Below are 20,498 nucleotides of genomic sequence, written 5' to 3' on the forward strand. Positions count from 1 at the left end.
TATCCTCTCAGAAGGGAAATTGTCATCATTCGCAAATTAATTCTTGAGTTATGGCTAAGAAATGTGTTTGGTGAGGTCACTGTGACTTTTGACCACCAAAATCGTATCAGTTCATCCTTGAGTCCAGGTGGGAGTTTGTGCTAAATTTGAAGACAATTCGCTCGAGGCGTTCCTGAGACGTCGCGTTCACGACAACAGGACGGGCGAGAGGTCACCTTTTGACCTTTGACCAACTAACATTCCTGTGGAACTTTATTAACAACTAACATTCCTGTGGAATGTTAGTTGTTAATAAAGTGGCATTAAAGCTTACATGTTGACATTTATGGAGCCTATTGGCTGCCCCTGTTTTGGGAATGGAAATAAAACACTTGTAGGCTCAGTTTTACAACTTCTCGCTAAATGTTGCAGCAACTTCCCAAATCATCCAGGACACCACAGTCACCCGCCTATCTGCTGTCATGACCTGACAACTTTTACTACACGTCTCCCTCTTGAATTACAAGAGGGAGACGTGTAAAAAGCTTTTTGCGGTGTTTCTTGTTTTGTAGTACTCGTATCAATTTACATTACACACAAGGTCCAAATACGCTGTCTCGAATGGTTTGCTAACACTATTTTGTAAATCAGATGTTATTATTTTCTTAGTCAGGTGTAGCAGATCTACTTATGTACATTTCTATGTGGATTGTGATTTTCACATCATCCAACGAGACGTTGATGTGCTTGATATCAAATATTCATTTCAGTATTTAACATTCTCAAACTTTGCAGTGTCATCATTGACGAGCCAACGGATGTTGTACTTGGGGGTGCACTTGAGAATTTCCAGAGAACAGCGCTGATGTTTTTTCATTTCATCCCCTGTTATTCTTGGACGTACGCAGGTGAAAGCAGATAGCTCACTCTGACTCAACCCTCAAGTTTCATCTGTCTGCATTTACTCGTGTGCCTCTGACGTTAACTGTGGGTGTTTAAAACACACGTTATCAAATTGTAAATGTTTGTAAGAAAACATTCCTGTTTATACTGCGGGGGGGGGGGGGGGGGAACATGGTGCGTCCTGATCTTTTCGAGGACAGTAGTGCACAACAGAGAAGTCAAATGGAACTCATAATGAAAGACCTTTGTTGTCTTATTTAGCTTCGTTTAGTCATGTAAACCTCTGTGGAAACGGTTCAAATCTTGTCCTCAATTAGCCTCACGAGTGCTTATTTTCCACGACATTCATGTTTTTATTCCTCCAACGACAGTTATTTTTCAGCTGAACATTCTGTTGCTGGTGTCCGTTACCTGCACAGTTCCACGTGTAGACACGTATATAGCCCTATCCCCAAATTCCCTGCATCATCTACATACCAATTTGTGACTGTTGATGTGTGTGAACTGCTAACCAAAGCTAGCCATCAGGCCTAAACTAGCCATGAGGCTAATGTGTTAGCTAATACAGAATTCGACGTGCTAAAGCAGTAGTTTGACATTTTTGCCAAAGATGCTTATTTGCTTTCCTGCCGAGAGCAAATATGCGAAGATCCATATTCATATTTACTGGGATACTGGGATTTCACAGTGTGATATGTGATTTGTGTGTGACTTTAGGCCTTTATGTGTATCCTCCTTCTGTCCCGACAGATATAAATCTCTGAGAAACTCAACCAGGACAGATCCTTGTACATTCACCATACCTTGTTTATGAATATGGAGCGTCTGAGTGCGAGGAATTGTGAAAACATTCACCCACACATTAAGACAGCAAACAAAAGTGTTTAAAACTGTGGTTTGTCAAGTTTCTGGAATGCCTTTAATTACCAATCATTGCAGTGGGCAGTAAAACAAATAAAAAGGGATAATTGAAGTACTTTTTACATCATTCAACACAAGGGAGGATGCTTAAAGTATATGGTCAGTTGTGTTTAATGAATTCGATAGAGAATAACTCAAAGAGATAAGACTCCTGGCTTTGTTGAAGGAACGCAATGTAATGCAGAGCTTTCAGCCATCTGTATAGATATGTAATACATTTGTGTGCATGCGTGTGTGTATTGTGTATTCGTGTACAGTTGTGTGATTTTCCTCATCAAGAAGTGGGGCTTTAATCTAACACAGATGGAAACAAAGAGGACAGGCGCCAAACCAACAACCACCGCCCATGACATCCTCAAGTATGTTCTCAGCTATTTAATGCCGAGTTAACAGACAGTAAAAAAATAAAAAAATCAGATGGAGCTATTCTTGGGGGACTAATTGTGACTAATTTCCTGAGGAAGGGGACGGGTTGGATAAAGAGGCTTGTGGTTGTAACAAATGACTCCTGGTGCCAGGTGGTTAACCTGCACAGACACAGATACAGTGTCACCCAGCCCATCACAGACTGCAGATCAGTTTTTATGTCACTGCAGTGCACTCATCAGAGTCAGTATAAAAGCTCTGGTGGCTGTAGAGTAGTTTGAAAAAACGACAATGCAATACATAATCAAATAGGCTAGATAATCATAGTATTCTGGTTTATGAGATTACGTTCCTTATCCATAATATGCATCTGTTTTGTACTTCTTTTTTGTATAGATTTACATTTTTACCTGTGTGGGATCAATGACATTTATCTTATCATAACAATACAAACAAATATGCTTTTCACAAATGTTCCATATAATATAAGAAAAACCTGATAGCAAATTGATAGTTTATTTATATTTAAATCAATTAATTTAAATAGACTATATTTATATATTTTTCACATGTGTTGGTTGATGGGCTGTTTGTCCTCTTGAGGAACAAAATATCTCTAAAATACATAATATAAATAATACAAAATAGATTATATAAATACTGGCTGAATTATGAATTCCACAGGTCTATTTCCTGAAGGTGTTATTTATCTTGCCCTTTTAAAGACTTCCTGATAAAATACCTCAGAGTAGATCTGGTCCAGTTAAGTTAAGTGTGTGATCCCCCCCCCCCCCCCCAGCTGGCTGCCCAGCTGGCTGCATCATCGTCATCCGTCCGGTCAGCCGCGCTTCCCCGCTGAACCCTCCCCCTTTCACGCACCGGCAGAACCAGAGCGCTCCGATAAAAACTGAGAAGACAGGGTGCCACCAGTTCAGTCCAAGCCACGAGTCCTGCTGTAAAGACACCGAGGTGAGGTCAGCGATCCGGGACACTTTTAATTTGGTAAGAGCTTTTTTTTTCGTATTCATTTTTTGCGGATCCACACGGAGCTCGTGCATCGGGCTGATTTTCAGCTGAAAGCTCTTATTGTGTTTCATCCTGAATCGTATCGCAGCTTCTTCATGTAGTTGTGGAGTTGATGGGATAGACTGAGATGATGATACCTCAAACATTCTTGCATGGATGTTATTTGATTTTCCACGAGGAAATAGATTAAATGCAATTAAGATATTTTAACCAGTACTCATTTTTTTGTCGATAAGACCAATTATTATGGCTGGATAATATTCTGTAATGATGTATAAAGCATTATAGTTGAAGCTCAGACAGTTCTCCCACTTTATCTAATGCTAAATAGTGGAAATCAGATAATACAAATACAGTGGGGAATATTAAACATCAGTGCTTCCACGCTGTGTAGAGTAACCTGCAACTCAGTGTAATTAACAATGGATTCATCATGACACAGTTTATATGGATGATATTTACTGTGATTATTGTGACATGTGTGGGGAGATGAAACTGTGACTTTGGATGACCTCGTATACTCGCTCGCTCATATGGCATCCCAATGCTTTTCTCACCCGGACATCAGTAGCTCTCTATTTACCTCTCTCTCTCGCTCTCGCTCTCTCCATCCACATCCGCCTGTTCCACCTCACCGTGTCACACACTCGATCTTCACTCCTCGGAAAGCAACAAGTTTGCTTTGCAACACAAAATGTTACAAATGTTACAGGAACGCGGTGATTTTGTGCCCCGCTGTTGAACTCAGTGTGTGTGTGTGTGTGTTATAAAGGAACATATTGTGATTCTGTGATTCATCTCAGTAACTGTACGTGTGTGTGTGTGTGTGTGTTTGTGTGTGTATCTGTGTACTACTCCAAAGTCAAAACCTGCACAAGATCACTACCATGCAGGCTCTTATCAGGCTAATGAGAGCCCCCCCCCCCACCCCCACCCAGGAATCCGTCAGCGCTGATACTCTCCATCGCACTGATACTCTCGTGCTGGTCGTTATGTTGAGAGAAAGTAGAGTTTGTATTTTCATTATCTGCTTTTCTCGGCAGTGTGGTCGGCTGTGTTTGTGTGACTCACAGGATCAGACGCTGTAACGTTAAGCGCGGCACGGAAGGAGGATAATATCAGACTGTGGGAACAACACTGAGCTGCAACTAAGCCAAGTTTCACTCCAACCAAAAAAAAGAAAAATACCCTCTTTCACTTCTCCATTATTCCTTCTGAACTGCATCTTTCATCTAATGGCCTCAATACCGGTTCTAAATCCCATCAATGCCTCCTTCTGTGTCTCCTCCGCCATGTGTCTCTGTGTAGTCCTGGGAGCTGGGGTGACTCAGGGCTACTCACCGTCTTTCTGCTGATTTCTGGGATTATATTTCATCTCCTCTTTTTTGTCCTTCTCTCTCTCTCACAATCCTTTCATCTCCTTCCACGTTGCTGTCATGTAGGCCTACTAAAGTTCCACAGTCAACACCTGCTCTCTGTACCTCTCCTTTGTGAGTCTGTGTTTTCTGTCCGATAAGGAGTTCAAGACTTCGTGTTGCGCACAGAGGGAAGCTGTAAGGGCAACAATGCAGCCCTATGTTCGTGGGGACTTTTTTTTCTGGAGATGGATCGCAGCTGGTTGACCGAAGTTTGGCTGAAAAACCCCCTAAAAGAATGCATAATTCCTGCTAAGCAGCTTACAGACAAGACATCGCATGCCATAACGCATTACCGGCGAACACGCAGACCTCTTAACTGAAGGAACCACACCTAAACTGATGCTATTGTGCCGGTTGAATGCAAGTTTGGGAGATCCTGCAGCGGGTCGAGCGAGTTTAAAGGCGCGTTGTGAAGTTCAGATTTGCAGCCGCCGCCAACCAAAGAGAATGGCTTTAACAATCTCAATTTTCATGAATGTCAAGCTCTCAAGGAAGTATTGTGAGGAAACGAACTTCAGCGCTCAAAGGAAATAACACTCCAAGAGCTACAATGCTCACTGTGAAGTGAGTGACATCTTGCAGAGAGACAGGAAACGAAAAAACACCTCAGCAATGCTTTAAAGTGTGCAGTGAACCCTGACTTGAACTTCACAGGCAGATGCAACTATGCGGGGCAGCACGCCGTCGAACCGTTCCCACCGTCGTCGACTTTTTTTTCGGGCCTCGTTACTGGAGGACTAGAATTACTCACCTCCGACCTTCACGGCCTCAGCGCGCCATCATCATCATTACACATCCTCACCAATGGTGCCGGCAAAATTCACCATTAAGAGTGTCGGTCAGCGCTTAAAAAAACGGTTTCTTTGAATATACTAATAGGAAATGAATGGTGTCGGCGTGAAACATTAACTTTCAGCCTCTTGGACATGAAACAACCCTGTGAGCTGCACGTGCTTCACTCTGCTGAAGTGGTGCGTCTTAAAAACAGCAGCGGTAAAGCTGCTGCTGACTCACAGTCTGGCTGCTGCTTACTCCAAAATATGTTTTCATTTCTTCCATTTAAATTTGACCTACTAGGGACCCACGCTCTCCTCGGGCTGCATACACGTGTCAACTATTAACTGACAAACGCTTTAACCCCATCAGTGCCAGCGGGACAGGCCTCATTTTTTTGGCTATTAATTCAGGCAGTCATAAAGCATAGTGACATAGTTTGATTTGAATAATACATTATTTTGAGTTAAATGGTTGTTGCTGCACTGGACCAACACCTACAGATCAACACTGTTCTCTAATGAGTCATCATATTTGACATTTTCAATTCTAATAAACAGAACTTCAACATAAATTATTTCCTCATTTTCAAATAGCTCCACTTCCCTGAAAAAGACCATAATACGTCAAATGGTGAAGCTAGTAGGAGATTATATCGAAAGTCAGATAACTGCAACTAACGCACACAAAAATTAAAGCTGCGAGCAGCGATGAACGGGCCCTCGCCATGCGCGCGTCGGAGTGCCGGCGGGACTCCGGCCTGTGCGTCCGAGAACGTCCGCGACCGTCGGACGGCGCGTCCGCGAGCGAGACGTGTTTAATCCCGCGTGGACCGCCTGGTGCCGGAATTGACGCTTTGCAGACCGACGCTTCCTGTGTCCTCTGCCTGGCGCTACAGAACGCGTGCGTCGTGTTGCTCTGTGTCAAGTGTGAACCACGTAGTGTAAAAGTCACGTAAATCGGATGCAGTTTGTCAGAAAACGCAGATTTCCTTTCGCCAGCAAGTGGCGCTGTGAGTACTAGTGAAAATAAGCTTGTAGACATCCTCAGGCCGTGAGTGGTATCAAGCATGAGAAGTTTGGGACCGTTTGGAACAAGTGCAGCTGAGTTACATCAGCTTTTTTCATGAGGAATCACATAATCGCCCGCTACGGCTAAACGATTAGGTCAAACGTAAAGCTTTTAATAACTTTTAATCACAACGGTCTTGACATGGTACCAGCTAAATTTAAAGTGGATCTGATGAAGTCCCTAGGAGGAGTTCGTCAAAGTATAGCGACTAGAAATAGGCGAAAATCGATGGAAAAATGACACAAATATCAAAATGGCCGACATCCGGTCGGGTTTAGAGCATGGTTCCAAGAGACTTATATTTAAGTGTCCATAGGATACATGTGCTTACCAACTTTCATACATGTACTCAAACGTAGCGCTGGGGCTGCTCTTTTGAAATATTGTAGGGGGCGCTATAGAGGCAATTTAAAATGGACAAGCCAAAAAACCATATGAACTATGTCTTCCTGTGACCTACGACACATGTACAAAGTTTCAAGAGTTTTTGAGCATCCCAACACTCAACCGTCAGCTTCCTGTTTCATGAATACGATGCGTCGCCACGGCAACAGCGTTCAACGAAAGCACACAATATTCATGATCATGCATCATCAATGTCTTAAGGCTAGCCTTACCAAATTTGAAACTCATCAGGTCACCAGGGTAGGAGGTATCAAGAAAAGTATAAAATATGACATTTCCTTTAGCCAGTAGGCGGCGCTATGAGGTATTGAATTTTTTTCATTGAAATATGTTCAAGCTTGATGTATCATCATGCATAAGAAGTTTTGTGCGGATTGGACAATGTACCTTGGAGTTATAACAACTTATACGAATTAATTTTTTCAAAAACAGTGAGGGAAAATGGCCGCCACGCCACGTCAAGGTTCTTCGATGAAAGCGCAAGATTTTGATAACTTTTAATCACAAAGTTCTTAAGAACATCCTGACCAAAGGAGAAATTGGTCGCATAAATTCTCTAGGAGGAGTTCGTTAAAATACGAAGGCTGAAATCGGCAAAAAGTGGCAAAAAGGCCAACTTCGCGGGTCTCCTGTAGCGCCCCCTAGTGGTTGAATGCAAAACAATTCTGTGCACATATGCTGCAAAATTTGGGATTTTAGGACAAAGGGTTGAGAAGTTGTGTATTGATATTAAGCCACGCCCCTAAGAAGTTTATTGGTCCATATCTTGTAAACGCTAAGAGGTATCAAAAAGCTTTTAATACCTTTTGATGACGTAGCTCTAATAATGATCCACAACAAATGTGGTAGTAATCGGACCCAGCATCTAGGAGGAGATAGCAAAAATGGGTTTTACACTAAATTCAAAATGGCGGAAAATCTAAGTAGGCGGAGCTTAGGGGTCTGAGAGGCTTTTTTTTTTAGATCTAGTGGATTGGGACATGTGGGTCAAATTTCAGGTAAATCGGACATACTGGCCGAGGGACGTCCGACTTGTAGGGGGCGCTAGAGAGCCATTTTTTTACACACACATATGCAAATTTGGGCAGCAGAGTTTCTCCACCAGATGAGAGAGGGGTGCAAAAATGGTGACTTTTCATAAATTCCAAGTACCCCTACAAGCTCCATCCCCATAAAAATATAGATCAGAATAATAACTGATTCCTACAATTGCAAGAGGGCCTTCGCCAGGCCGACGTTGTCGGCGGCTCGGGCCCTAAATATGTTTTGCCCAGCGAGTCCAAGAGCTGATCACCTCTAACAAGTTAGTTCCACTTTGAACTACACACATTAAAAGAGAGGCCACAGTTTAATTAGACATTGTCATGTTTATATTGTGTATTCATGTGTGTTCACATGCATTAAACGTAAGACTGACCACAAAACACAAAAGCTAAAACTCGGACTAATTGCATTGTGGGATTGTAAGAGGAGCTATGTTGATGGCGCCCCAAACAGGGCCTCTGCTCCTCAGATACCGCGACTTGAAAAGAAGGGTGGGGTATATCTCCATATCTGATGGGTGCATGTTGGTGTGTGCTTTTTCTGCGTGTGTTATGTTCGCACGTTTCCGAACTACACGGGGCCCCGCACTGGCAGGGTTTTAGCAGGAAACATGTGTTTTTAGCTGACAGGGCCGGAGAGAGGGGGGGGGGGGGATTGAACAGAGCTGAGCAGCTGCACAAAGGAAACAAAACTGGTGCGTTGTTGTCGCCCTGCCAGTGAGGCTCATCAGGGGGGGCGTTTAAAAGTGCAGAACAACTGGGTTTTTTATTTGTGTGAGGTGAGGACTGCTTTCAAGGGACCCATCCTCTTAAAGGTGAGTGTGCGAAAGCGTGTGCGTATGTGTGTTTTACAAGTCAAATCCTGAGAGGGAGCTTTTTGCTCCATTGACCAATGAGAAGTCAATCTTTGTGTGTATGAGGTTAACGATTAATAGCTCCACGTTCCTGAACACTTTGTGGATGTGTGTGTGTGTGTGTGTGGTTGCCAGCGTGGCTGTTTTACTGATATATCAAAACACAGCCCTGTTTTCTATTAGGAGACTCAACCACAGGAGGTGAGTCAGTGAAGAACCAGCCGACGTAGAGCATGCATGCACATGGTTGCTGCTGTACGTCTGGGTCTTTGCATGCCAGTGTCTGTAGAAGAAGACTCTGATGGTCAACTTTTTATTTTAATATTGAGGTCATCTCTGCTTTCAGCCCTCATTCTGTGCAACTTTCTTCTCATTTTCTCCTCTACTCCCTCTCCTTCTTTGGTGACTCATGTTTAAAAGCAAAGAAGAGGAACAGGTTTGTGTTCAGACTTCCTTATCCAGGAGTAAAAAAGGGAAATATGAGTTTCGTTACTTTTTCTCGCTCGGGGCTTTCCCTTCTGTTTTCCTCCTCTTTAAAGTCCTGAGTCACTCAATCCCACAGCTGCAGCTTTGCTCTGTTAGAGAAGGAATGCTGTCAGTAGGGTGCAGAAACTCTCTGCTGTGTAAGCGTGCTGTGTTCCAGATGATGTTGTCTGAAGTCTCATGTTTAGCTTAAAGTGAAGATGACCTGCTTTCTGATGATTCCCAGTGGGGAAGTTATAGATTTATTGTCATAATTAAAGGGACATTAATTGTCAAAATAGTGTTCCTATCAGACTGGACGGGTTGTGAAAACTTCCTGTCTTAGTCAATAAGGCAACACTACTTCAAGAACCTTAGAAATGACCTTTCCCACCCCTTTCCTCTCCAGTGGTCTCCTCGGGCGTAGGGGTGGAGGGAGGAAGGTGACCAGTTCCGATGGTTTTCCTGCAATTGTTGGCTCAGCATTAAAACAAAGGAGAAATGACAAAGGATTCAGATGCACACATATACAATAAAATCCAGACTCAGTCACACAGCGCGCACATCTTCTCTAGGTATCAGTGCTATACATATTGTCCACCTGAACCGCATTAGCTTGTAAAATCTTCCGTCAGTTGTTTCTAATATGTACCGGTATTTATATTCTACCTCCAGCAAACCGAAGACCACTTGAGAAGCCATGACCAGAACACTGATATTGCTCCTGTCTGCTCTGTGCTGCTGCCTAGCGGACAATGTAAGTCCTACATCCTCGTCATCCCAGGCCATTAACTACCAACCCTACATACTTGACAAACCTTTATCTTAATACATTTGAATGTGTGTGGTTTATAATCCACGTGAGCAAACATTTAGTCTGTTTTAGTATTTTTGTTTTTGCATTTGTGTTTTTGTTGCTTGGTTTGAAAATGCAGCCTTGGCGCTGTCCCCAAAGTTAAGAGACTTAAGGCTGCGCTGTTGAACAACATTTTAAATGCAAAAACAACTTTAAGAAATTTTCAACCGTATATATATAATATGTTTTTTTTTATATTAACTTGATTTTGAAACAGTATAGCTCACAAACTCACTGTTGTCCTCTCACATCTTGGCTATTGGAGCACTACTATATGTACTGTACTCTATGTGTACAAGTAATGTCTGAATAAAAGTTCAAAGCTGCTCGTGAAGCAAGATTCACGTTTCTGCAAGTTCATTTTTTTGTTTCCATTGGCTGCCTGGGTTGGAAAACCAATGCCATGCAACCAGTTCACATTTTACTGCTGCCCCGTTTAACAGCATCTCTTCTCCGTTTAACAGCATCTCTTCTCCGTTGCAGGTGGAGCTGCTCCGCACTAAGAGAGGGACTCGTTTTTACAGAGGTGAGCCCGATCGGAGGCCAGCCAGACGGACGCTTTTTATTATTCATATCAAGAAGTCTTCACCCTCCTTTGACACCTCCCGTGAGCCCCATCACACTCCTGTTTGTCTTTCATATTAACACCACCACCACCACCACCCTCAGATTCTATAATTCACGTGTTTGTGTTCCTCACCATTAATGCACCTTTTGTGTTTGTAACCGCTTTTACATTTGACAATGATTTCCTTTGCTGTGTCTTCCTGGTTGGTCGGCCACATACTCACTGTTTGTCTCTTCTCAGTACATTGTGTGGACAGTGGGACGTCAGCGGTGCGTAGTTTTGGGGACACTTGGCTGCGATGGAGGGGACAGCGTGTGGAGTATTGCCATTGTGCGTTAAGAGGACGAGAGCGTTGTCATAGTGTGCCCGTCATCAGTGAGTGTGAATTTGTCTCTTTCTAATCAGACTTTTTTGTTTGTTAATTTGTCTGTCAGTCTGCTTGCCCGCCCTTACTGACCTCTCTGTCTTTCATCAGAACTTCACGTTACCTCTAACTTGCTGCTACAACCTCAGATGATTATTTTTTCTCGGTTGGCCCGGCTCATGTGTCACAAGTCCCCTAGTTATTCCAGTGCGTCCAAATGAAGAGCCGTTGGGTTTCCTGTGTTTTTCCAGTGGGTGTAGTTTAGTCTGAGATTGTTTGAAATACTCTTGCCAGACGAGCCCTGGTGCGCACTTTCACCCCCATTGACGAATTCTGTGAAGCGCGATCGCTCCGCCCTCAGACTAATTACAACCACATTTTTTTTTAGCTGGCCAAGCTGCACCGTCTGTGAGCTCATACCACTGGGAGCGAGCAGGGTGCTGTTATTCTGAACGCCAGACTTTAGGAAATGTTGAAATAATAAATGAAATGGGGATGGCATGAAACCAGTTCTGCTCTAGAAAGAAACCCATTGGCGTGACGCAGTGTTTTTAAAAGCGAAGCATTGGAGATGGTTGAGAGTCGGGGTGAACCACGCACACAAACCTTTCTGCATAAGTGTGACACACGAGGCTGAACCCCACAAATGTAATTCTCTGTATGTGATTATGTAATTAGTGTTGTGTTCTGAAGAACTGGATGACGTTTGGCTGACTAACCCGGCTCTCTGTCTGCCCCTCCCAGACTGCTACGTGTCTCAGTGCTACAACGGAGGAACCTGTAAGGAGGCCGTGTACACTTCGGACTACATTTGCCAGTGTCCCCCAGGCTTCAGTGGGAGTCAGTGTGAGATCAGTAAGTGCTCAACAAACTCTTCAATCTACGGCGCAATTAACCTGCTTCTTTCATGGTTAATCGATCCAACATGTTTTGCTTAATGTAAGAGGCAGTCCAGTCCAGTCCAGTCCAAATCCCCAAACATTTCATTTACAAATTCTAGTTTGGGGTTAAAATGTACACCCCAGATCTTTCTATATGTCTAGTATTCAATTTGCACGTCTTACTTCAAAGCCCCAACAAACCCAGTCATGTCCAAGTCCGGTGACACAACACTGATCAAAATGTTCTATACGTACTCTAGATAAGATCGCAGTCTGACCGTGTGACTCACACAGTAGGTGTCATGGGCCTGTGGTTTGGAGCGAAGAATCATAAACCATGGAAAGACATTCTGGGATATGAATGTTTTTGTTTCTGCGGGTGACCCCACCCTCTCAGTGGGATCATTATGCAAGCCCCACTGGTCACAGCCAAGAGATTTCAGCCCAACAGTAACGAGTTACGATTGGCCAGACTCAATAACTCTGATGGCATTGACGATCATCATAGTTTATGTTTGGTCATTGTTTCAAACCACTAATTGGGAAGAAAATACGATATAAACGGCATTAGGACACAAGTTGTGAGGTCAATGTCTTATAAGACATTAACAATTTGTCCAAATTTTTCCAGATCGAAGAAACATGCTTTATTGGGTCACAATAAATGAATTAGTCTCAGTCTCACATATAAATGAGTGGCATTATATCCAGTTTAACTCTGTCCTTTTCCCCAACAGACTCCAATGAGAAATGCGTTGTGGGGCAGGGTGACGGGTACCGCGGCACATGGAGCAGCAGCCATTTGGGAGCGGAGTGCATCAACTGGAACTCTACGTCTCTGAGGGGAAGGAGGTTCACCACCAGGAAAGTGGACGCCAGCAGTCTTGGACTGGGCAATCACAACTTCTGCAGGTATGTTGTGACCACTTTGATCTGTTTAGTGCCGGAGTAAACTGCAAGTATTTATTGTGACCATGCGATTAAATCAAGGTGGGAAATTTGATCATCCAAAACATACTGGTCACATATTCTTAACCCTGGAGGAATGATGCATTTGTATCCATCAAGTTAAAGTCATGTATTGATCAGTTTGTGGCATTATAGCCATCTTTGAATGGCACAAACTGATATACCGTCTTTGTAACGGAACCGTTTACTAGAAGAATGACTCACAGACGAGGCAGACAGAAACAAAGCTTACTGGGCCATAGAGGCAGAGGACAGCGACAGGTAGGAAACTGAAACAGGTAGTCAGAGTGGATAGACCATCTGAGTTTAGGACATGCCGTTTCACTTCATTTACGTGAACCATGAACATGCTTGCTCATTGTCCACGTCTTTCTTCCCCCTCTTGCTCCCAGGAACCCCGACAACGACAGCACTCCTTGGTGTTACGTCTATAAAGGCACTCAGATCGTCTGGGAGTTCTGCTCCATGCCCAAATGTCCAGAAGGTACATCTTTACAAAAAATCTAAGCTGAAATAGTGCTAATCAAACCATTGAATTGCTTAAACACTTTGTTTCTCTGCTTGTTTTGGGGTTAGATGAGTACCAAGAATGTGTGCAGGGCTCCGGTGAGTCATACCGAGGCACGAGATCTGTCACGAAGAGCAACTCTCGCTGCCTCCCGTGGGACTCTCCCGCTGTCAAGCGCAAGGTCAACAACGCTTGGCAATCTGACGCGTTGGAGCAGGGGCTGGGCAGCCACAGCTTCTGCAGGTAGACCCGCTCGCACCATTGTTCATTGTTATTGGTTCCCCTTGCATGTGGAGAGATCGGAATAATTCAGGTTGCCATTGCTTTTCGTCTTCCTTTATCGAATAGGAATCCAGACGGTGACGCAGGTCCGTGGTGTCACACCTACAAGAGCATGAAGCTGACCTGGGAGCTGTGTGACATACGTACATGCTGTGAGTTACTTTATTCATTTTGCAGCAATGTTAAAACATGAAAGTGAGATTATCAAGGCTGGTGCGAGAAGTTCATTTAGTTGAGCAACTAAAATCCTCTGTGCATCAATGTGCTGTCAGACTTACTTGCGAATAATCTCCTCTTTTAGCGAGACGTCCATCCATCATCAGCACTCTCGGCCCACGTGCCCCCACCACTAACAACAATAACGGAGGTAGGAAATCTTCGCATCCAATGAAAGTCATTCCATTCCTTCTGATGTGTTCAGTGTGCGATAATCTTACGGTTATTTAACCATCATCCTGGAAACCTTTCCGGTCCGTAGAAACATGTGGCCAGCGCTTAGACAACACGCTGAATCGCCCGGCGTTCCGCATGTTTGGGGGCAGACAGAGCGACATCACGGAGCAGCCGTGGCAGGCGGCCATTAACGTTTACCAGGCCCGTCACAGAAAACACTTACACCGATGCGGAGGAGTCCTCATTGACTCCTGTTGGGTCCTGTCTGCTGCACACTGCTTTGAGGACACGTAGGAATGACGCACACACACACACACACACACACACACACACAAATACATGATTCAACATGTTTGCCATGCAACATACAAACGTATTCATTGTCTCTTTTTTCTCTTTTGTTTTCAGCGATAAAGCAGAAAAATTAGAAGTGATTTTGGGAAGAACGTTCCGGAAGCAGAATTCCAGCAGCGAGCAGATTTTCAAGGTTGAGAAGTACTGGAATCACGAGAAATTCGACAAAGAAACATTTGACAATGACATTGGTGAGTAAACATTTTAAGAGACAATGATTTCATTGTTATTTTTTGTGCATAATGATCACTGTTGATACTGAAAACAGCATTTTGAAACAGAGTTGTGTCATGCTATGATGACGATAATTGACCGAGACACTTTAGTTACCATGTCCTCCCCCAGCAGTGATGATATGGAACCTTAGGTGGGCAGCGAATGCTTGTTAAAACACTAAAATCATCCCTCAGTCGCCGTCCCTCATTTTCCCAGTGCATTACCCTGACTTTTCCTCTGGTCACTTTCCACTTGCAGCTCTCTTGAAGCTAAAGACGGATATTGGCATCTGTGCTGTAAACTCTCGAGAGGTTCTTCCTGCGTGTCTGCCTGAACGTGGGCTGGTTCTGCCCGACTGGACCGAGTGTGAGATCTCTGGCTACGGAAAAGACTTAGAATGTAAGCAAAGATCTGGCACTCTTTAATTCCGCATGTACTGTTGTGGCGAACGCGTCTCTTTCTTGACTGTACAGCAGAGGGCGGTGTAAGCTTTTCCACCAAACCTTTAAGTGATTTCGTTTTTTTGGGATAGGAGACTCTAATTTGAACACTCTCTCCACAGTTGCTGCAGAGTTCTCAGAGCGCGTTAAGAGAGGTTACGTCCGCCTGTGGCCAAAAGAACGCTGCGTCCCAGATGTGCTGTCCCAACGCACAATCACATCCAACATGCTGTGCGCAGGTGACACCCGAGGCCTGGACGACGCCTGCAAGGTGAGAACGCCTCGTTTTTGCACTTCACCTCCTCATTAAACCGATGCTGATTTACTCAATCTAACTTTCCTTTCTCTTTCTCTCTCTTGCTCTCTCGCCATTTGGCTTATTGACGTTCACCCGCAGGGAGACTCTGGTGGCCCGCTTGTCTGTCGGAACAATGACAAGATGACTCTGATGGGTGTGATCAGCTGGGGCGATGGGTGCGGGCAGATCGATAAGCCCGGGGTCTACACCCGTGTCACCCATTACATCGACTGGATCAACAGCAAAATCAAGGCAAACCCCGTCTAAAGTAAGAGAGGCTGCAAAGACAACGCTGCTGGATGACCATACCCATAACCTCAGTGTGTAAAGCAGCAAACACAGATCTGTTGATCATTGTGAAGATTCACAAGAGAGAACCACAGGACTCTTGATTCTGTTGTTCATCTGTTGATCTCAATTCAAACTGATGTTAGGTTTTAAAGCAGCAGGACCACTCCAACAAGGCGCAAGGATCTCAATCATGAGTTTTCATTCTCAGTGTTCTCAAGTGTTCTGGTTGTTACTGTGTTGAATGTGACAGTACATGTGAACAAATCTTGATCGCGATAATGCGATCAAGATGGGCCCAGATAATTCCGTGCCCTTTCTGAATATTTCATCCACCAAAACTGGAGGTTCGGGCAGTGAACAGGAAATAGAGGGAATGTCTGTATATTCCTCTGCGATTTCTGGCTGCCTTTCTGCTGGTTTATACAAATAAGTTACAGTTGGTAGACTTCAGGTCAGTTGTGCTTTTAATCCAAAAGCACACTCTAACTTAACACTGGCATTTACTTTGCACATCACAGTATGTCACATAGGATTTTAGTTTTTTTTAAAGTTTTGTGCAAAGATTGTGTCTTCTAGATGTGAGGTTACGTTGCCTCAATTACAAATGTTCTGCATTTGCTCTCTTTGGGGCTTTAGGGGTTCCAGACCAAATCACCAAACGTATATCTGCTGGTTCAGATTATGCTTGTTTCTGCAGTTTGAACTCCTTTAGCTCCCCGCTGCCTTGTAGAGGGGATTACATTTGGACAGGTGGAAGCTCTGAGACACTCACTCCATTCAATAAACCCGGCCGTGCCCCATTCCATTTTCTTACGATTTGTTTTTAAATGAGATTTCCAGAGCATTTCTCCACCAGACACCTGGGTTGAGCCCAGCATGTATATAACATGTATATTGTCTGAATATTACTTTTTATATTGCAAATGACTTAGGGCTGTTCTTTTATGTTCTACATTAAAACTGCTTATTGACTGCAAAACGTATCTCCTTAACTTTGTCACTTTGTTCTGCGACTGGATTTTAGATGTATTTTTTACTAAGTTAATATTTATGTGTATTCTATTTTGTATTGGAGAAACTACTTCCGTAGTGTGTAGTTTGATCATTTATTGTCTCTGTCATTATAACCACATCTGGCAACATACTCCTTTGTCAATAAATAATATTTGGAATAAATCTTCTTATGCTCTGTGCTTTTTGACCTGTGGAATTTTATCATCTTCGATAAATTACTGATAAATTAGTTACGACATGACACCTTAAAGGTCACTTGGTGGAAAGGAAAATGCCTCATGCTCATTCCTGGATCTTGACTGATGAAACTCTGCAACATGTTAGAAATTAAGTAACAATGTTTTTGGTACAAATTGAGTAATTATTATTTTTTATCTTCTCTTCTACATTTGTGAACCTTTCCTGCAAGATCCATAAATCAGAGAAGATAATTCTTACACGAGTGTGCCTCTAGACAGATTTCAGCTTTCTCTCTTTTTAGTCCCATGTAGATAAGACCTGTGTGTCTGAGGTTGCCTCTATGTTTTGTAGATGACCTCATGGGGCCTTTGCCTGTACCCATTACTCTTACAGAAAATGTTATCTTTTTCACTCAACAGTGTTCAAGGCTAAATTTATTCTCCCATAAAACATGGAAATTACATTTTAATGAACAATAATTACCAGAATGTAGTAAATAAATGCCCATAAAATAAACCATAATAAAAAACGAAAAATACATTCCATACTTTAAAAAAAAGTAATATAAATTTCAGTTTACGTCCTCCAAACTTTCTGGTTATTTTGTACATAAAATATACCACACAGATTTATTCACCATTAACTTAGCAATGGAAAATGATCCAGTAAAGAATAACAAGCTGCATTATTGCCAAAAAGAAAACAAATTGGAGCGGTATTAAAACCTACACTTGGTTGCCAATTTAAAAGGTACACCTGGCTAAAACTAATGCAGTCAAATACAACAGTGCTGCAATAAATAAGATGTTTCTCCCTCTCTCAAAGAGTCATAGAGGAGGAGCCAAGTTTGAATGCAAACACCAACAAACAAATGTCACATATTACACCTTTAAATATGTACAAATGAATTCATTGACATCTCACCTCCACAGCATTTAAAACTTGTATCAGTGCTGTCTGTTATGCATTTTGACGCCTGAGCCAGCGCCTCGTGGCTAACGGTGCTAACAGTGCAAACCGTGGCAAACGTGCTGAAAGAGCAAACAGTGCTCAGCTTAAGGGGGCACCAGAGGGGTTGGTTCGCTACGTCTTATCAGCTGTAATCGCCGTATGAGGGCAGTGCAGAGCTAGCCAGTGGGGCACGCGCACATGCACTAAAAAAAATGCTTATGTCAACAGAGCACAGAGAAGATCAGATAACACACACACAGAGGGAGAGTGACTTCATTCTCTGTTCATGCAGACATTACTGCACTACATCTGTACACAGCATGTAGTTGTTTGCTGCTGTGCTGTAAATGTCATATATTGCTCCTCTAATGACTGCAATGACCGCAATATACGACATTTAGAGCTTACTTAGCATCACTGATAGCATGTGTCTGTGTATCAAAGGTTAATAATTAATTTCCCCTTCTGATTGCAAATGGAATACAAATGAGATGTAATTTACCAGTTGCAGCAAATTATGTAAAACTCAGTTGGTTATATGGCCATAAACTGTTTGCTGTAGGGAAACTTGGAGCCATGTTTGAGCTGTGCAGTGGCTGCAGCTCATTTGCAGGCAGGCGGTCCAGCAGCAGCAGGTGAGGCTGTCTGTCTGGCACAGGTAGGAAATGCAAATGAGATCAGTTAGATCTGCTCTTTACATTCCCTCCGTATCGCTCACTTTCATTTTTCCAAACCGTCTGCAGCTGAAACAAAGACATTTCCTCATGACTTGAGCTGACTTGAGACCGGACCCCAAATCATAACAATGGTGAAGTACTGTTTTGTTTTTGTCCCACTTCAGTGTACGTTCTGATAGCTTTGGGTGGAGTGAAAAAGGAAGTGAGCAGGTGCTGTTGATGGCACAGTTTTAGTGTTCGTAGCAGAGCCAACTGTAAAGGGAGTTCTGAATAAGGAAGAGACATGATGGCAGCTACACAGTTGTCATTGTGTGGGAGTGTGAAGGCAAACGGTAAAAATAACCCAGACCACTACAGGTCTCAGCATTGTGCTTTACTATAGAATAAAAGGTCAACCAGGTTTGTTCACCTTTCTTTTATGTTTGTTCTTCGCTGAACTGCTCCATAAAATTAATTTCTGAGTTAACTAAGTTGAATTTATTACATTTCACTCAAACATGTGTCACAATTGAATCACAGTTGATACTCGTGCGGGGGAAGTTTTGTCTGAATTTTAGACAAAGTACTACCTGTATTTTTTTTTAATACCTGAAATGATTTGAACTATATTCTTATTTGAAATGTAGCTACTTTTGATACAAACATAAATCTCAGAGACTCTGTATCTGATTCTGAGAGGAGTTTGTTTATTTTAACTTTTAATGTTGGTGGTGATCTTTTTTAACAGTTTTTATTCTTGGGTCTCATGCAAATGTTCCCAAATTTATTTGCAGAGATTCTAGTGAGTCTCAGAATATGTCAGGCTGGCAATATATTTATATTATATTGACATTGTGATATGAGGCTGAATATCTCACATAAGTGTTGTCTTTTCCTAAAGGCTGCATTGCAGTAAAGTCATTTTCTGAACTTACCAGACTGCTCTAGCTGGTCTATTATTTGCTGTATTTAGTTATTGTATCCAAATGAATGATGATTATGTTTCAAAAATCTAACTGTGTAAATATTTTGTGAAACCACAAATGGTCAACCTTACAATTATATCGGAATATCAAGAGAGATATTTGATCAAAAGCATCATATCGGCATCCCGAAATTTTAACATTTTTGCTCGTATAGTTTTCACTCTCTTGCCCGTTTTATAACAAGGATGTCATTGTGTGTGTAAGTGATTTCTAACTACAGAGGTTTGTTTTGGCTGGGCTTAACTCTCCTCCTGTAGTGTCAACAATTCATGCAGATACAATGTTTTGTTGTTGGAGGAGTTCCCTGTATGTTCTCAAAAAACAAACTTAAATTGAGGTAAGATCCAGTCTGTGATGTGTGAACACACTAAGACTAGTGTGGAAAAGGCAGCGCGGACAGTGTGAACAAAATATATCCCCCTTAAATATTTATCGATCTATGGAATTGTGTGTTTAGGAATACACAGTGTCTGTGGTGTTAGTTTAACACATATAGTATTGTATTAACTCTCTCTTTTCAAGTGTAAAAAACTAAATTATAGCCCTGTAGTTGGTTATATTATTTGTATATTTATTAACACCTATATGATAATGATAATACAGAAACACTACTTCTACTGTCTGAATAGTGACACATTTGAATGACGGTCAGTGCATCAGACCTCATTTCATGATTACATGACTTTTCCCTTTAGTCCTCCAGCTGGCCTCCTGGGACACTGAAAGCCATTTCCACACCTGATACATAGTTCATCAGAGAGAAGCTCCAACAGGCTGACACAAACCTGAACATTGGTCACTTTAACTTGACCCGGCTTTAAAATGCAGATATTTTGGGAGTTCCTGTCTGTGAGAGGAAAAGTTTGTAAACATCAGAACAGTAGCATGTTCTCTTCAGACCGTTTTAATCTCTTGCTCTGCGTTTATCAGCAGTACAGCGACTGTGACACTCTGACATTTTGTGTGTCAAGATAGAAACTCTGCAGTCCGTCTGTCCCTCTCTGTAATAATGTACCTTACATCAACACTTCCTCTACGGCTGCCTGGCACTGTGGGAAAACAGAGATAC

The 20,498-nt window shown here is 42.7% G+C and overlaps 1 protein-coding gene across 5 annotated transcripts; it reads left to right on the forward strand.

Moving 5' to 3' along the window:
• The first annotated feature begins 3,093 nt into the window (after positions 1–3,093).
• On the forward strand, positions 3,094–16,835 carry plat (plasminogen activator, tissue). 5 transcript variants are annotated; one of them, XM_079269816.1, is made up of 15 exons: positions 3,094–3,171; positions 9,898–9,979; positions 10,562–10,685; positions 10,887–11,021; positions 11,755–11,865; positions 12,629–12,803; positions 13,253–13,344; positions 13,437–13,611; positions 13,717–13,802; positions 13,952–14,017; positions 14,129–14,333; positions 14,452–14,588; positions 14,872–15,012; positions 15,176–15,324; positions 15,451–16,835. In XM_079269816.1, exons 2-15 carry the CDS (start codon positions 9,923–9,925, stop codon positions 15,616–15,618), a joined length of 1,821 nt encoding a protein of 606 aa, XP_079125942.1. In that variant the 5' UTR covers positions 3,094–3,171; positions 9,898–9,922; the 3' UTR covers positions 15,619–16,835. The 5 variants fall into 5 exon arrangements, with proteins under 5 accessions (XP_079125942.1, XP_079125944.1, XP_079125946.1 ...); XM_079269818.1 differs by having other exon boundaries at positions 10,562–10,604; XM_079269817.1 differs by lacking the exon at positions 3,094–3,171 and adding an exon at positions 8,581–8,721.
• Positions 16,836–20,498: the final 3,663 nt, after the last annotated feature.

Source organism: Melanostigma gelatinosum, assembly GCF_949748355.1.
Source record: "Melanostigma gelatinosum genome assembly, chromosome: 6".
Lineage (NCBI taxonomy): Eukaryota > Metazoa > Chordata > Actinopteri > Perciformes > Zoarcidae > Melanostigma > Melanostigma gelatinosum.

Excerpts from the sequence above, each read along its gene's own strand:
- plat (XM_079269816.1), top strand. The coding sequence starts at position 9,923 with ATGACCAGAACACTGATATTGCTCCTGTCTGCTCTGTGCTGCTGCCTA. Across the intron at positions 11,866-12,628 it reads TGGGAGTCAGTGTGAGATCA|ACTCCAATGAGAAATGCGTT; the intron begins GTAAGTGCTCAA and ends TTTCCCCAACAG. Across the intron at positions 13,803-13,951 it reads GTGTGACATACGTACATGCT|CGAGACGTCCATCCATCATC; the intron begins GTGAGTTACTTT and ends CTCCTCTTTTAG.